Source organism: Etheostoma cragini, chromosome 23 (genome assembly GCF_013103735.1).
Source record: "Etheostoma cragini isolate CJK2018 chromosome 23, CSU_Ecrag_1.0, whole genome shotgun sequence".
NCBI classification, from domain to species: domain Eukaryota; kingdom Metazoa; phylum Chordata; class Actinopteri; order Perciformes; family Percidae; genus Etheostoma; species Etheostoma cragini.
Window position 1 is genome coordinate 8408462 of NC_048429.1, and position 17877 is coordinate 8426338.

General features: G+C 37.6%; 1 protein-coding gene across 9 annotated transcripts in view; it reads right to left on the reverse strand.

Annotated features, from left to right (window-relative positions):
- Positions 1 to 17877, reverse strand: part of cacna1c (calcium channel, voltage-dependent, L type, alpha 1C subunit) — a 186652-nt gene that overhangs the window by 19142 nt on the left and 149633 nt on the right. For 5 of the 9 annotated variants that reach the window (XM_034863709.1, XM_034863708.1, XM_034863707.1 and 2 more), the window contains 11 exons: positions 17658 to 17787; positions 15980 to 16039; positions 15401 to 15507; positions 12407 to 12494; positions 12200 to 12307; positions 12038 to 12090; positions 11795 to 11941; positions 11342 to 11543; positions 10456 to 10614; positions 10256 to 10366; positions 6299 to 6382 (listed from right to left, as the gene is read on the reverse strand). In XM_034863709.1, the coding sequence (XP_034719600.1) occupies positions 6299 to 6382; positions 10256 to 10366; positions 10456 to 10614; positions 11342 to 11543; positions 11795 to 11941; positions 12038 to 12090; positions 12200 to 12307; positions 12407 to 12494; positions 15401 to 15507; positions 15980 to 16039; positions 17658 to 17787 (1249 nt within the window). Of the gene's footprint in view, positions 1 to 671; positions 870 to 6298; positions 6383 to 7231; positions 7316 to 10255; positions 10367 to 10455; positions 10615 to 11341; positions 11544 to 11794; positions 11942 to 12037; positions 12091 to 12199; positions 12308 to 12406; positions 12495 to 15400; positions 15508 to 15979; positions 16040 to 17657; positions 17788 to 17877 lie in introns of all 9 variants that reach the window. The other 4 variants (XM_034863702.1, XM_034863703.1, XM_034863710.1 and 1 more) reach the window with 2 other exon arrangements.

Below are 17877 nucleotides of genomic sequence, written 5' to 3' on the forward strand. Positions count from 1 at the left end.
AAGTCAAAATGTTGTATTGCATGTAATATCACAACTGGACCACAATGGGGACCATTGCACCATTAGAGAGTGGGGCAGTGAGTGGGAGAAGTACAGTAACAGTGTAACAGAGAGAGAGAGAGAGAGAGAGAGAGAGAGAGAGAGCGAGAGAGAGAGAATCTGAATATAAAGAATAGTTTTAATTATTCAGAGACATCCAAACAAATAGACTGTACCACAGAAAGATTGGACAGACTGATAGACGGCCGGCCAGTGGAGAAGAGTGATAGAAAGAGAGATAGCGTGATAGCGTGATGGCTTGCACTCATGACAAAGCACTACGGATACCTCACCCATAAGGGAAGGGGAGTGAGTTGCAAGCCATGGGGGGAGGTGGGGGCAACGGGCACCATGGCAACAACAATAGCCACTCAAGGAAAGTCACAAGACTCCAGTTATACTACTATATAACTGCACAATACAGTGTCCTTCACCTTTCACACACATACACACACACACACAGAAATGTATACACACACACATATATATATATACACATATATATATAAACATGTAAAAAGTATAAACAACAGCTACATTAATATAACTCTGGACATGCTGCAGAAGATGACAGCGGGAGCGACAGAGGAGAGTTGACATGATGAATGAAAAGCCACAATTTTGGACCATACCATGTTTGCTGTAGCAGAAGGAGGGATGGAAGGATGGAGGGATGGAGGGATGGTGGAGGAGGTAGGGAGGCGTACGAGGTTACCGTTGGAGCGTACCATTGGCCTTACCACAGGGGGGTGAGAGGAGGAAGAGGAGGAGGAACGCGAAGAAGAGGAGGGCGAAGAGGAGGAGGACGAGGACGAGGAGGAGTCAGCTGGCTTTAAGGAAAGGCAACAAAGATCAGCACCAGAGCAGCGCCTTGGTGTGTGTGTGTGTGTGTGTGTGTGTGTGTGTGTGTGTGTGTGTCACTGAGCATGTACAGCAAGTGTGTCTTTTTGTGTTTTTATGTGAAAAGTTGTGAGAATTTCACAGGTGAAATAAAATAATTTCACTTGGGCCAAGAGGGAAAATTCTATAAAATATTACTGCATATCGAGACTAAACCCAACCTCTGTGAGGGCCACATCAGGCTGAATGACAGCACTAAAAGATTAAAACATGTAGGAAGTTTCTGTGAAACGCCTTAAGGGCCAAAATAATGAATGATGGTCTGGGGCAGCCACAAACGGGAAATGACCTGACTGTGTATGTGTCTATGTACATGTGTCTATGTATGTATGTGTCTATACACAGCCTTTGTCACATGCATGAGTTTGTGTGTATGATGGGGGAAAGAGAGGCGCCTCTGTAGCTATCTGTTTTTCTTTCTACCAGCTGAAGCTACAGTACAGTAACAGTGGTTAAAGCTTTAGTTTAACTCAGACTATGTTTACCAAATGCATCTTGGCATTAAAAGGACAATGGCTCCTTTTAATATGTGCTATTCAAGCCACTCTCTGACCTGAGAATAGTCAAGATTTAAGTGAAATTAGAACTTTAATCTACTTTCAGGTCAAAGATGTATCCGAATACCACAATAAAAAAGGTAGGAAGTTAAGATAATGTTGGCCATTTAATAATGATTTTAGATGCTTTTGGAAATCGGAGCCCAAAGTATTTAATTAACACTGAGAAGCACAAAGATAACATACTGTAGGGGGACACACACAGGTCATTTCTAGTATTACAACATTTATTATAACATTTACCCATTGGAGTGATAGATTAACTAACTAGTTCAATCTATGACTCAGGAGCTGTTCACTCAGAGCCACATCTTCACAATCACACACACACACACACACACACACACAAACACACACACACACACTAATGACGTGAGTAAGAAAGTGAAGAGATGTTATTTGGTGTGTGTGTATATGTGTGTGTGTGTGTGTGTGTGTGTGTGTGTGTGTGTGCATGTGTGTTTGTGTGTACGTGTGTTTTGTGTCTGATGACAAGAACTGAGGCATTGGGCTGTGAATGGTAGGAAGTTGGAAGGAAGGACAACTGTAGGAAGAAAGGGAGGGAAGCCTGATGGATAAAGGGAAGATAAGGATGACTTGGAAATATAGGCAGGAAGGAAGAGAGGACGGAGGGACGGAAAGAGGGAAGATGGGACTGATTCAAACTAAGTGCAGACTAAGTAAAAACTGAAATATGGGAAAATGTGTGCATTTGTCTGAATGTATGTGTTTGAATTACACAAAAGGCCAGCTGGGTCAATTTAAGCATAATTTAAATCTAAAGTTGCTTAAATTTGTATGTGAAATCAAAGCTGTCACCCAAATAAACTCAAATCATTCCTCAATATTAAGTGTCTCATTATAAAGTGACACAAAGCAAATTATAGACTACCGTGGACTCGGAGGATCTGTGTATGGGTTGTAATTTTAACCAAACAGAACAGTCAATTTGTAAATAAATATACAGTACAGTAGTCCATTCAGGCTGAACTACAGTGCAGATGTGAGTTACTGTAGTTGCAGCTCATCACATTTAGGAGCTCATTTAAAATTAACTTGAGCAGTTTTCTCACATTGCACGTTATGTTTTCAAGCAAAGAAATTCATCAGTTCAGTCAGTTCAATAGGTAACACAGGTATCTTGAGACCATTCTTGCCCTAAATTTGTGGTTTATGCACCTTTTTGTTTCTTAAGCTCGATCCATACATTTTAAGTGCAACATAAAAGTGGATTTTAATTTAAAGTGCTCATATTATTATTTTTCCCGTTCCTTTATTGTGCTATATATTTTTTTTTGTGTGCACGTAATATGTTTACAAAGTGAAAAAGCCCAAAGTCCAGGCCAAAGGGACTTACCATCTCCAACAGAAAACACTGTTCACAAACTCAGATATATGGTAATCCAGCGACAAACATGCGTCACTTTGTAACACACGTTGTAATGCTCGCCTAGCTGCTAGCTTGGCATGCCCTCATACTCTGCTTCTGACTGGCTTGTAGTGCTGACCTAGGTACTGTGCGGGTGCAGCTCCCAACAAAGATGGAAAAGAAGTGTGATGCTTTACTCTGTAGCTAAAACTGAGAGCTCAACTCAATGGGTGAAAAGAGGAGCTGCAACAATGTGCAGTACAACAAATATATGATCTTTTTTGAAAATGAAACTATGTAAACCTATTCTGATATAACTTCTAAATACAATTAAGAACCTGAAAATGAGCATAATATGAGCACTTTAATGTGTAAGGTGCTGGGATTAAAAACACACAACTAACTGATAACAGATAATTGGTTGATCTCCTAGGGTGTATGAAGATCATGAGAGACCCATGTTACCCAGCTTGCATTTTAGGTGAGCAAGCCGCACCGCAAACCAACGAGAAAGAAGACAGAGAAAGACAGAGATAAACATCCATAAATGAAGAATTAAGTGAACTGAAAAAGATCAGAAGGAGGAGAGAAATGAAGAGTAGAAGAGGAGGCATTCCAAACACAGAGAAAGAAAAAGCAGAATAAATGTCTGAAAGACACCGTTCAGAGAAAACCACTACAAATCTGTTTACACTACTACTACTCAAAACAAAAACCAAAAAAGGAAAAAGAAACCATTTACGATTTAAGAAGCACCCGCAGGTTGCTGGGAAGAATTAGAGACCCAGGATTAATTAAGTATTCTGATTTGATGACCACACAAAGTGCAGCTAATCTAAGTCAACAAGCACCCAACAGAGCAGCAATGTGGGTGCATTCAAACAAGAGGTTTTAGTCATTTAATATTTACTAAAGGCAAAGTGATAACATTTTAAAGCTGGCCTGTTACTGCACTTTGCTGTGCACTTAGGAATGCAACAACAGAGAGGTTGCTGTTGGCAAGCTGCTACTATTAGATTGTAATTGCATTGCTCAGTAGGTTAAAAAGCATTTACTTGTGCTTTACTGTCGGATGAAATGCAGTAGCAGGCTAAAATTTTAAATGTCTCTGTGGCAGGGTCCCAGTTAAAAAAACAGACAAGAGTTCTCACAGTATTGTAGTGCGGAGGGTTTCTTAAAAAGAAAAATAGAAAAGGTAGCTTAGGCATCTCATCACCCAAATCATTAAAAAACACCAAAGAAGAAGAAAAAGAAGAAGAAGAGAAAGAAGAAGAAGAAGAAGAAGTAGAAGAAGAAGAAGAAGAAGAAGAAGAAAAAAAGACGTGGGGCATGCCTTTAGGTTAGGAGGAAAATAATAAAACATACAAAAAGAACTGCAAACCAATCAACAAAATCAATCAAATCAAAGGCAAACTCCAAACCAAAGTGCTGCGTGCAACATCAGTGACTTGGATAGATGACAAAGGTGAATATCTCTGGCCCATTAAACCTCAGTATAAAGGTGATTAATTGATCAGTGATTGTCAGTTCTTAACAGAAATGTTATATTTAAAAAAAAAAGAATTTTAAGTTCTGTCGGCCTTTTGTTAAGTGTCTATGTATGTACAATATTTATGTATTTATACACTCCTTTCCCTTTCATCCTGAGTGTAAAAGCATGCTTTGCTTTAAGATCAGATAAATTCATTATCTGCAAAGCAACAATAGGATGTTGACATGTATGATACTTTTTGTGATTCCCCTGACATCAAATTTCTAAATAGAATAACTGATTAAAACATAAAATATTCATGCACTGTTTTAAAATTACCCAGTGCTGTTTCTAAGCAGCTTGGTTAGCCTTGCATTGGGACAAATGGAATTCCTTTTCTAAAGACCCCAAAACAACTTCCAAGCTCATACACCCCTGGGATACACTCACCCTATTAGTATGCCTGGCCAGCGCTGTCTGAGTTGAAACTTTATTCCTCCATGGAGGAACACACCGGTGAACACATCTGTGCACATTTTTTGTGAAGTGACTTCAGACTTGACTTGAGATATGTACCTCAAAATATGTCAGTTGTTAAAATGTTAAACTAGACCCAGCCGTTTGTTAGCATACAGAAGCTTAGCATAAAGACTGGAAGCAGTAGCTGGCTGGGCTATAGATATATCAGATATATCTGTCTCCACCTTAAGCTGCCACATTTTCACTGGATGTTTTTTTTTTACTTCTAATGTTCTGTCCAGTCACACTGGGCAGTATATATAGTTCTTAGCCTATTCTTCTGCCAAAAAGCACTTTGAAAAAAACACCAACTATCCCTGAAGTGTAAATACAATCGACATTCAACATTTGACTTGTGTTTGGAATATTAATTCTTATTTAGCCCCACAATTGACCATAGGGCCTCAACGTCGATAATTAATGAATTCAGACATACATTTACATATGTTTCACAGGCCTTGAGTAAATCCATTTATGGATCAAATTGTTCCCCATCTCTGCACATTACTATTGTCAGATAAAAATTAAAAAACAACAACTGCAACTGGAGTAAAGTTGTCCCTAGTGATTTGTGAATTGAGTGTGTTTCATGACCCTTGGGTCAAAACACCATTGTTCAGAAATGAGAATCTGTATTTGTTCCTTCTTTCCAGAAAATTGTTCTTTTGCAGAAATGTGAATAATTATATACAGTACAAGGCCTGGATATACCACCTTTACATCTGTCATGCTATACAGTGTCCATCATGCCAGGGGAATGGACACTATCCCCTGTGGCAATGATAAAAGATCAAATAAATGTGAAACCAAAAACAAGTGCTGAGACAATGCAACAGGTTCTATTGGCAAATGCAATAGTTTTTGATGCTATTGATGTTAAGCAGACTGAGGCATGAATACCTATCTATAGCAGCTTCAAATACTATAAAATCTAAACAGAATAATATTAGGAGAATAAAGTTTTAAATGCAGCCTTATTACACTGCTGAAGAACAATGTGTAGGACTGGGAAGGGGGAACATCAAGAACAAGTTTTACAGCCTCCATTGTTATAAACAACACATTTTAAGGTATAATGGAGTAATGATAATGTTAGTTCCCCAAAAAATATAAATCATAAATAAAACTGACTGTATTAAAATGTATTTAGATTTCAAAGGGTCAAAGTTCTCCAAGTATAACTTTACAATTTTGTGTTTCATAAGTTTTTAAATTACTCAAACCCTACGCAGGGCACTCTGTTTTTATTGCATTACATCTGGCTGTTTTTACTGCCAGACTTATTCAGCCGTCTCTTAAGTCCAAATGTGGTGCAGCTGAAGTTCCCTAATCATTTGAAAGCATGCAAGATGGGTATCGGCACTCTGTCTGTTTGTGTGTGTGTGTGTGTGGGAATGGCAGAGCAGGCAGGCAGGAAGGGAGGGAGGGTGTTGGACTACTTACGTTAACCTCAGTGATCGCTATGTCAACAATGCTACCCACAACTATCAAGGCATCAAATGTGTTCCATGCATCAACAAAATAATGCTGCGTAGGGGTGGAAAGAACAGAAAAACAACAGAAGAAAAGGACAGAACATAAGACATTTAAAAAATGGATAGAACGGAAATTAAAGGAGAGAGGAGAAAAATAAGATAAAAACGTTATATACATGAGCACTGGAGTTTCTAGTAGGAGAAAGGGAAATAATCAACAAAATTCAACGGCAAAAAAGAATAGAAGGGGCAGTCTGAAAGAGATGGACAGCAGAGGAAGAGCAGCGGCGATCGGTCATGCTTGTCCATGAGAGGAAATGTCAACAACAAGAACAACAGTAAAGAACAAATCGCAACAAAATCACAACAAAAAAATGCCCCTGTTGCTGTAGTTAAAAATGATGTGTAAGTTTGCTATTGGTCAGTGAGTTAGTTCCGTTAGTGAGGGAGGGAATCAAACCTGAGGACATGTCACAGTCTGACAAAAAAACAACAAAAAAAAACCTGAAAACATCTGAGATGCTGTAAGGAATAAGGAAGGAGGACGCAAGACAAGAACCCTTTATGTTAAAAGCTAAAACCCTGCCTCTGTTCCCTCTACTTTTTAAAGAAACCTAGGAAGAAGCTTGTTCTTGCTCAGGAACCTTTGTGTTTGGGGGTCCCCTGAGTAGCAGCGGCCATCTTGGAGTTAAGGATGGAGGGAAAGAAGGAGGAGGAAGAATAAGAGAAAGAGACAGAGAAAGAAGGAAGAGAGATGAAGAGAAAAGACAGCACAAAACAACACAGAGTAGCCACAAAGGAGAGCAGTGGCAAGAAATGAAAGAGTCAGAAAAAGCAAGAGGGCACAAGACAGAGAGAAAGAGAGAGCGCCAAGAAGAGTGAGTTTGGGCATCGTACTTACGTTGATCTCACTGAGAATGACGTCTATTATGCTGCCAATTACGATGAGGAAATCAAACACATTCCAGGGATCACTAAAGTACCCCTACACAGGATGAGGTGAGCAGGAGGAGGAGGAGGAGGAGGGTAAGAAAGGTAGGTTAGAAGGAAAACAACATCTGCTGCCACTTCGCAGCCCTATTAAGGTGGTTTCAGGTTGTACAGTACACTAAGGAAACCAGCACATGAAAAGAAACATTTGTATTCTAATGAACAGAATCAACTTGTTTCCTTTGCAGTATCTGTTCAAGTGCAGTCAAATTTCCTGTTCTGTTATAGTGTGTTAGATGGCATTTAAGTCTGTATTTTCCTTATTTAATTATAATTACTTAAAGCCAACTTTGTATGTTTAACTTATTGAGCGCAATTTTTCATCAGTAGTAGTACAAAGTGAGTATTTATGAAAAAACATCCACATAGCTTCAGGTATATAGCTCCAGAATAGTATTATTTAGGGTGGTAAAATAAAAATATATGTTATGTGTACTTATGTGTACTGTGAAAGGAGAGATATGAGAGAATGTGCTATGCTCTGGTGTAGAGACACAGCTTTAGTATACTTGAACTTAGAGACACAGCCAAGATCTAACAAGGGTAATTTGGAAACTAGCCTGGCACATGGGCTTTTCAGAAACATTACCATCTTCTGTAAAGCAAATTACATCTAATTCAGATTCAGGCTTATTGTTTTCCCATAGCACATTTACATTTTTTATTACTGTTGCTAGAAAGGCTAATGATGTTACTGTGTTTATGCCAATATTGTGCAACAAGTTGGGAGGACACTTTTTAGATATTGTATGTCAAAAGATGGTTTGAGGTTGGAGCAGGGGAATGAGAAGGATCACTGGATAATGAGATGTGAGGCCTCTAGTCTAGAACTCTTATTTAACACTGATCACCGGTATATACCGTAGTACACCAACAGAATTACTGCATAACTTCCAATATGCACAAACAAATACCACTGATTTGTTTGCCTCAAACTGGTAAATTGGCAGATACAGAGAGATACTGAGAGAAAATCTATCTTACTGATCTATTTTAAGCTCATCATGTGTCATCAGCAGCGGAGCTATCGTCATAAAAAGTTATGCAAATATTACAAGACATCCTGGGACTCCATTGTGGTTTTAGTGAAGTAGTTTTTAGGTGTAAGGATATTAATCTAAAACAAGGGTTAAACATTAACAGAGCTTGGCATTAGTATTTAAATGCTAAATGATGTATGGAGTGATTCAATTTGTTTGAAAAACTAATGTAGACACACATCAGTTTTAAAACATAAGTTGGGCAACAACTGGACACCGTAAACAATGTTTAGACAGTAAGAAAAAAAAACTGAAAAAGAAGGCTGAGGCAATAGAAACTGTTCAAAAGTTAAAAGGCATTTGCACACATTTTTTTCAAAGATCAAATGTTACTGGAGCTGATTCCACGTGAGTCTTGACGACTGTAATACCTGAGAAGTAAAAGTGTTAGTGAGCTGGTCCCCTGTGTGTGCCGGAAGAGTTTATTCAAATAGGTGAAAACATTCTAAAGTTGCAACTTACTGAAACACAAATTAAGTGGTATATTCTCATTAGCATCGTTCAGTGGGGCTTGGGAACATGTTGTCATGCTGCACTTAAACCTTATTACATAGAGTAAATCCATGAAAGAAGGAAAAACTGTTTGTATAATTTCTTAAGGTTTACAACTTGTGCTACAGAAAAGCTTCTACAAAATCTGACAGTTTAAATTAGCCTTACTTGAGTTAAACATGACATGACATTACATAATATACATAATGCAGCACAGCATGAAGTCAATTCCCAAGCCTTAAAGATTGTTCTGCACGGTTAGGCGGTTAATTCCAACTGTTAAAAAATAATACGTAGTAGTATATGTAATAAGTAAAAAGTAGTATATGTCCAAAATACTACAAGGCACACAGGCTCTTACCCAGACTAAATGGTAAATAATTATTAATAAAAGTTATTACAAGATAACCATCTCCTATCCATCTTAATAAAATGACATATTTTATAGAACATAAGTTGGATTTTTATGACAAAACAATTAAATTCTATGATATTTTTTTGTGATGTTTTAATTTCAACAAATAACTTCCTGCAATTGACTTCACAAATAAAAAAGGTAAGATTAATCAATTCAGACACTTAAAACAATGGTATTTTTTTATACCTGTTGTATTATAAATTGATAGTTTAGAATTACAAATGTACGGATTCTTCCATTCTGTTGTTCAAGTATCCAAACAGGAAGACTTACAAAGGAAAATTAGATTGTTTGACTTCACCTCAGCTCACTTCAGTGCATTAAAGAAGTCAGTGAGCTGAAGTACAGAGGCTTTATGTGTTTATGTCATTGCTGTTTGGTTCAACATAATCTCTAAAAAAAAAAAAAAGGTTTCTTGTGCTCATCTTTTAATTTATAACCTGCACTGTGCAATAATAGAAACAAAAACACAAATTTAAACTATGTTTTCACTTTTGATTGTGGTCAAGCATTTTCCACAAACCCTACTGTGATAGGGAGAAGCATTCCTTACATGTTTAAATAGCTGATGCACCAGGAAGCTTTAAAATTGTACCAATTAACCCACACAGCCACATAGCAACAACAGCAGGGTAACAAGGGAGCAGTGAGATTAAAAACACATGATACCATCTACTAATCATGTTTTAAATTCATGATATGGTAATTATCATTTGGAGGAAATTTATTAGAGATTAGGAATATATACTGTATTTCAACATCAGTGAGCAGGTATTTGCAAAAAATGTGAGTCAATGCCTAAAATGTACAGTATTTGACAATTCTAATCATTGGATGTACATTTTTAGTAGTAACACACATATTTGTACATTTGTTTGAGAACTTTTTCTACTGCAACCTACCGAATGCAGAAGAACATTACCTTCTCTATTGCACTGTATTGCACAATTGTTATTCTACTCCGCAGATAAAGAAGTGGACCTACCCTGGGTTTGAAGGCAATCAGTTTAAGGATCATCTCCACAGTAAAGAGTCCAGTGAAGAGCATGTTCAGGATGTTCATGGCATCATTGAAATTTTTCGTCTGTCCATGATGCTACAAAAACACAAACAATTCAGTGATTTTATTGAGTTATTTTTGTGTGTACTTGCATTCATCTGTAAGTGTGCATGTGTGAGATTCACCTGCATGGCCAGACATATGGTGTTGAGAAGGATGAGTGTGAACATCAGGTACTCAAAGTAGGTGGAGTTGACCACATACCACACCTTGTACTGGTAAGGGTTCTTGGGGATGTATCGACGCAGCGGACGTGCCTTCAAAGCATACTCCACACATTGACGCTGTGATGCAGACACACACACACACACACACACACACACACACACACACACACACACACACACAAACCCACACACACGCACACACGCACACGCACGCACACACACACACACACACACACACACACACACACACACACACACACACACACACACACACATAAGCATGCACAACGGCACTTTGCAATTTGTCTTTAACTTTTGTCTGGTGAAGTAGTACCCCAACTCTGTCTCTCTGTACTCAGATCATCATGGAGGAAAAGCTATATAATATTCTTTTGGCAGTCTACCCCAGACTATTCTTCCATCCTTTCTGTGCATTTCCATGTTCTCGCAGAGCCATGGATCATCACAGAAAACACAGCTCCAGGGACTTCGTCCGGCTCCTTCTTTAAGCTTTAGTCTAATCTTCTGTCTGAACTGCTGCAGCTTCCTCCTAGTTGCACTCCTGAAGTATTTCAGCCTCTTAAACTCATGTTCAGCCTCTCCAGATTCTCCCATGTCTCGCCCCCACTGCCTGGCCTCCATTCCCTCTCCCTTGTGCCTCCTAAATGACAAAATACCTTTCCCACTACAGTCAAGACAACAGTCACTCTCATTACTGTAACCTGAAAACGTGTGTTTCATGTCTATCTTACTGCTAAGCCAAAGCATAAAAACTGCAGCTATACACACACACAGAGGCGTGCACAAATTCAGAAATAGTTGATATAAAACAGAAAAAAAATACCTGGTTCTTGTCCAGCTCACAGTTCTTATATTCTTGCTCTCCTTGCTCCTGGAATGTCACGATAACAAAACCGACGAAGATGTTCATCATGAAGAAGGCAATGATGATGATGTAGATGATAAAGAAGATGGAGATGACCACGCGGTAGTTGTAGATGGGCCCAACATCCTCAGTGTGAGAGTCTATTGCCCGGTACAGTAATCTGAGTGAGGGCAGGGAAGAAGAGAAGAGTCATTGAAGGAAAGGAGGGAGGTGAAGATTCTAGGTCAGAAAAAGGGGGAGAAGAAAGGCACTTAACCCTCGGTTACTCCAGTAATATGCTTTAAATAGCAGAGATTATATGGTAGGAAACCAGGACATGTTGTGCTGTAAAACTAAAACAGCATGCACACAGTGTATGTACAATATACAGATCAATTAACATGTGCATTGTGTTTGTGTGTAGACACACACCCTGGCCAGCCCTCGAAGGTAGACACAGCAAACAGAGCCATCATGCCTTGCAGGACATTGTCAAAGTTAAAGTCACTGTTCTCCCATTTTCTTTCGGATCTTTCAGGCTTCCCCACATCACCATCCTTATACATAATGTAGTAACCCCTGTAAATACAAATACACACACACATTCATGTTTTATCCAGTAGGTATGCTAAAAGAGAGAGTTCAACAAGCTTGCGTGTAAAGGGGGTCTCTTACCTGCATTCTGCATGAGTTTGTTTAGAGCTGTCGCTACAGTAGAAAAACTTGCCCTGATGGAAAAACACAGAAATGTAGTACTCAGTATTGAAATATGACATTATCCCTAATAACATTTCCTTAAGCTTGCAGACAGGTTTAAGAAAGCCACTCCTTCTTTACCTTAAAGAGTTGTACTCCAATGCAGGCAAACATGAACTGGAGTAACGTGGTAACGATGACAATGTTGCCAATGGTCCGGATGGCCACAAACACGCACTGCACTACATGCTGCAAAACACACCAAAATTGTAGTATAGGTTTGTGTCTTGTTAGTTAAGAAGAGAATATGTGTATATGTTGTGTTTTTATAGGTGTGCGTGTTGTAACCTTTAGTCCTTTGGCTCTATTGATGGCCCTCAGTGGTCTAAGCACTCGCAGCACTCTCAAGATCTTCACCACATTAATTGCACTGGACCTGAAACACACACACAGGGTTTAAACTACTGACCAGTCAAAGACACATTTGGATGGTTGAGACAACACAAATTTAAATAGCAGCTTGTTAACAACAAACAATCGCATGAGTCAAATGAACTGTAGCGATCGAGACGACACACAAGCTAAGGAAATCAAAATGATAACGCATGGCACAAAAAATATATGTCTTGATGCTGAAAAGCAATGAAACATATTTCGAACCACCCTTACCACTCTGCTTAATAATATCTCAGATTTTTAGCAGGGTATTGGAAGACGTGCACTTATTATTATTCTCAAGTAGTCAAACATGTTTATTTAGCTAAAATCAGGTGTACAAATAAAAAAAACATCACTATAGTCCGGTTTAGTACTTTTTTTTTTTTAAATAACTATCATTTACAATAACAATATAAAATGTTGTTATTTGACTGAGAGTACCTCTTCTGACATTGTTAAGAGTACTGCTTATTAAGGGACCGTTAATCAGAAAGTCTGTCATTATGGCTCAGTTTTTGTAAACAGAAGGCAAACAGCATTGTTTCTCTTTTTAACAAATTGTCTACAATAGTAAAAACAATAAAGTAAAAGTGCTTGTCATGTAAGAAATACAACACACACAAAATAACATGTATGTGTTTTATCCACGGATCACAAATACAACCCAGATCAACACATGGACACAGACAGACATTTATGGGCAAACAGAGTTATTGTGCTGTAAGAGAGAGTCAGTTCTAGCAAAGGTCAAACAGTGTGACCTTTTAAAGGATGTGGTTGAAAGGAAAATGTTTTAACATACTAACCAAAAGAATTAAATGAATACCATGACATTTTGAATTTTACAATAAATGTTTGGAAAAAGCTTGAACATTGGTCCTTCGGTAATCTGAACCAGGCCAAGTGTTATTACTATTCAATGTTGATATGTATCAAAAGTGCAAAAAGTCTAGTTTGGCAGTATCTTATATGTTTTATTTCAGTTTGGAAAGCTAATAGGCCAGTTATTCAGTTAACTGAAGAACAAATACGAAAACCTTTTCCCATAGTGTCACAAAGGTAGAAGGGGAAAAAAGTATTCAGAGTGTCAATGTATTCTTTTGAGGGAGTGACTTTTTAAATGGTTAAAGGAGTGATTCAAAGGGAGTGACATTACTCTGTGTTGACTTTAAAACAGAAAGCAAGGAAAGACCTGTTGTGCAACATGTTACACAGGGAGGTAAGGTTTAAAGGCAGTTAAAGGTAGTTCACGTGGAATAGGGTTTTATCAGTAACATATCACAGTCAAACCAGCTGTGAAGATATCTTCTAGTCAGTGAGACTACAATCCATTCAAATTTCACCTGTATTTAAATATAACTTTTCAAATATTTCAAAAATATTAAATTAATATAGTTGTGCTTCAGTTAACTGGGCTGCAAGGAAGGATAAACCTGTTACACTTTTTGCAAACCATCAGATTCAAACTAGTTTCATCAGAAAGCAAAAATAGTGTCTTCACTCAGAGATAAGAGGTTAAATAGATCATGTCTCTTTCATGAGAACTAATGTTAATGTTTCATGCTGTCCACACACAATGTTAGGAGACTACATGGAATGAGAGTACAAACATTTTCTGTATGATGTAATTTGTTTAAGGGCTGGTTTTCATTTGCATATAAAAGGACGAACCTCTTTACTAATCATTTCCATTCTGACTTTTTTTACATAGTTTACTTTAATCTGCACATATGCTTAAATGGAAACATGGCAAGAGAGATACATATTTATAGTATGTCCCCGGAAAAATATTTCAATATTGTTTAGTAGTAATAGCAAACCATAACAGAAGGAACTGTACAGTAGATACTGGGACTGTAGCAAAAAGTAGTTTATAGACACTACTAAATGCAGCACAATCACAAATTATTTGACTGTGATGTATTCAATAAAAATCCCATGCACACACTACTTTTAACAGTTTTAGCATTTAGGTGTAATTTCTATAGCCCAGGAGAGTTTAGTTGATCAAGAAATATGACAACTGATGAGTTTAAGCTGCCCCCAAATGTATGACAAATAGATATAAATAAACATATAAACAAATGTATAAACATTTACTGGATATGACAGTTGAATACGGTATTAGAGGACCCAGGGGTTTAACCGAAAAAGTGGCATTTTGGTTAGTTCATAATAGCAAATCAGCTACTTATTATCAATACAGTGTAATCCCACAAACATACAACTGTTGATAACATCATAGTTTTAGATTTATTTTTATTGCTTTAAAGGAGGCTTTGTCCAACACTCTCCAAGGCAATAGGAATAACAAAATCAAAAGAGTGCCAATTTTACACAGTTAAGGTGAAGGTATGTTAAGGGGGTTATTAATGTGGACTAATATAGACTTACGTCGAGAAGTCTAGTCTATTAAGCATTAGAGACAGAGAGTGTAGCATAGAATATTAAACATCAGAAATTCCACAGCATTTCAAGGAGTTATGTGCTACAAGAAGCAGAGAACATATTTAATAAACATCACAAAGAGAGAAAGGGATTGGGGGTAATGAAGTGTAAAGTTGTTAGAGACTAGAAAGATGTGTGAAGCATGGGGCAATTTATATTAACAAAAACGTTTTCCCCACTTTGCCACTTTACAACTTGATGTGTGTGTTCCTTGACTGGACTACTGTCTCGTGCACTAGTCATTATCTAGCTGACTGGTCCAGTCTTTTAACATGTAATAACACAAATGTATAATTGAGGATGTTGTAAGCTTCACTGTTGATGTCGCTTGGAATTGCTGCGAATCATATTGTTAATATCACTGCGTACAATTTTGTCTAAGATGCTAAAGCAGCAAATAATTAAAATGGGAGAAGAATATAAAACATGCATCAGGAAACATCATGTTGCACTCACTGTATTCCAGAGGAGATGAGGGACACACTGACCACCACCAGGTCCAGAATATTGAAATAGTTTCTACAGAATGAACCTTTATGGAGGAATGCCCCATATGCTGTCATCTGTAGGGGTCAAAGTTCATATTTTAGAGCAAACTACAAAAGGATCAAATAACAGCTAGTAGTGTACATGGGAAGAACAAACTGTATGATGAACCAGATAGAGGGCAGTGATACCGACTGCCTTACCTTTAACATTGAACATGGATTAAATAGTATCTGCAAGTAGTTGGTCATTATTTTAACTTTTTTAAGGAAGGGTTTACTGCCAAGGACACATACTTAAAATTATGTGAAAGCCAAGTCTTTATATTTTTCTAGTCCTAATGCAAAAAAGCCTTCCTACCAGGCATATCAACCAGGTTGTAACAAAGACAAATCATTGTTTGTCAGCAGCACAGCCAAATAACAGCAGCCGGTCTGTCTCTATTGCTATCTATATGTGGAAACTATTTCGATTAGGACCACATGAAAGTAAAGCAAATAAATAGATAACATGGCCCACTTATCATATATCAGAAACATTAAATACTACCTTAAGAATAATCTCTATAGTGAAGAGTCCAGTGAAGACGTGGTCTGCATAGCCTAGGATCTGAAAAAGCAACAAAAACAAATAATTGTTTTTTATTCCGAGATACCATTTCCATGATGCTGCTGGAATAATGTTCACTACACATAGCTTCCCTGGGATTAAAAACAACATTCAATAGCTGATTGAGCCGGAAATAGAGGAATTATGTCATCAGTTGTATTTGCCATAATAGTAAACTATGACTTACTGTTAGAAAACTTAACAATTTAAGCAGAATATCTTTGAACCTTTATTACTTATAATAACCATCTTCAAGCACCCAGAGCCACATACCTCCCCATCTATCTTCAGACACTCAAGGCTAAACTTCTCCCCTTTCCTGTCTTGACTGCTTCCCTCCCTTCACATTTCAGGTAGAGTTTTTAATGAGCTTTGAGGTAGTGCAGCTGTTTGGGGCATGTTAACTATGAAGAAAGGAGGAGGGGATTTCAGTGTCTAAGTGGAAACTAAAAAAGTTGTTCTTCAGTCAATCTTCTGTACCCACTCCAGTGTACTGGCTCCTTGTTGTCTTTTGGTAATAATTTTTCTAATACATACTGTGACCGAACCATGGTTGTACAGTGGTTCAGCAACCTTCAAAACCTAACTCAATAAAAATCAACTTGACATTCTTGTCACCAGTAACAGGTTCCACCAGTTACAACATAACTCCCTGTAGGCTTCAATGGAATTGTTTACACTGTTGATATAAAGAGAGAAACAGGAAAAAAAGCAATTTATTGGGAGTTAAGGCTGACCTCAACTGTAGCATAGTGCTGAATGACTAAATACAATTAAAATTATCTTTATTAGCCCCCAAGTGATCTTGCTCACTGAGACAATACACAACATCTAAAAACAAATACAGCAAACACAGTGCTTAGTCTTTACATTAGACTACAGCTCACAAATTGCACCCATTAACACTAAACAACATTAACGTATAAACAGCTCTATTAATGTAAATAACTGCAGTGCAGATATTTCCTCTATAAATACAAATAGTTTGTTTTGGAATTTTGGTTTAAGGCTGAATATGCAGTCTCAAATTAATTGTTGACATGTCTCAATAATACTATTAATACAATTTCTTGGTAAGCGCAGGTTAACAAAAAAACTTGAGGGGTGTTATTTTAACCATATTTCTTCGCTGTATGTCTACATTACAAATAATGTTATTGTAAGTTGCCAGCCTGACAAAACAAAGCTTAACAGGCGTTTCACTTGATTTTAACATAAAGTAAATCACAGTTACAGTACTCTGGAAAAAATCTCATTAAGTGTAACAGGCCAGTCACAGTAAGCTTTGCTTTGGTTCCTTTATATGTTGCTGTCAGCTATAATCCATGTAGTACAGAATGCTCCAGTCTGTGCCTCAATGTAAGTTTGGCTTAATATGTGTATATACTGTATTTTCACTTTAATATATGTTTTTTTTATTTTTACTATTTACATTACATGTCATTCAGCTGACGCTTTTATCCAAAGCAACTTACAATTGCTATATATAAACCAGAGGTTTTACACCTTTGGAGCAACTATGGGTTAAGTGTCTTGCTCAGGGACACAGTGGGATTCAAACCCAGATCTCCCACACCAAAGGTGTGCGTCAGACCCACAGCATCATTGTATGTGCTACCTGGTTTCTGAAGGAGTCGTTCTTGACCGGGTCCTCTGCTGCTAGACTGATGCTGCTGAGCAGGATGAAGAAGAGGATGAGGTTGGTGAAGATGTTGTGGTTGACGATCTTATGGCACAGAACCCTGAATCTAAAAAACAAAGTGGGAAAAACATATTTGAGTCTGTCATAACAAAAATAATAGAACATTACATATGATCAGAACATCACAGAGTTAGAA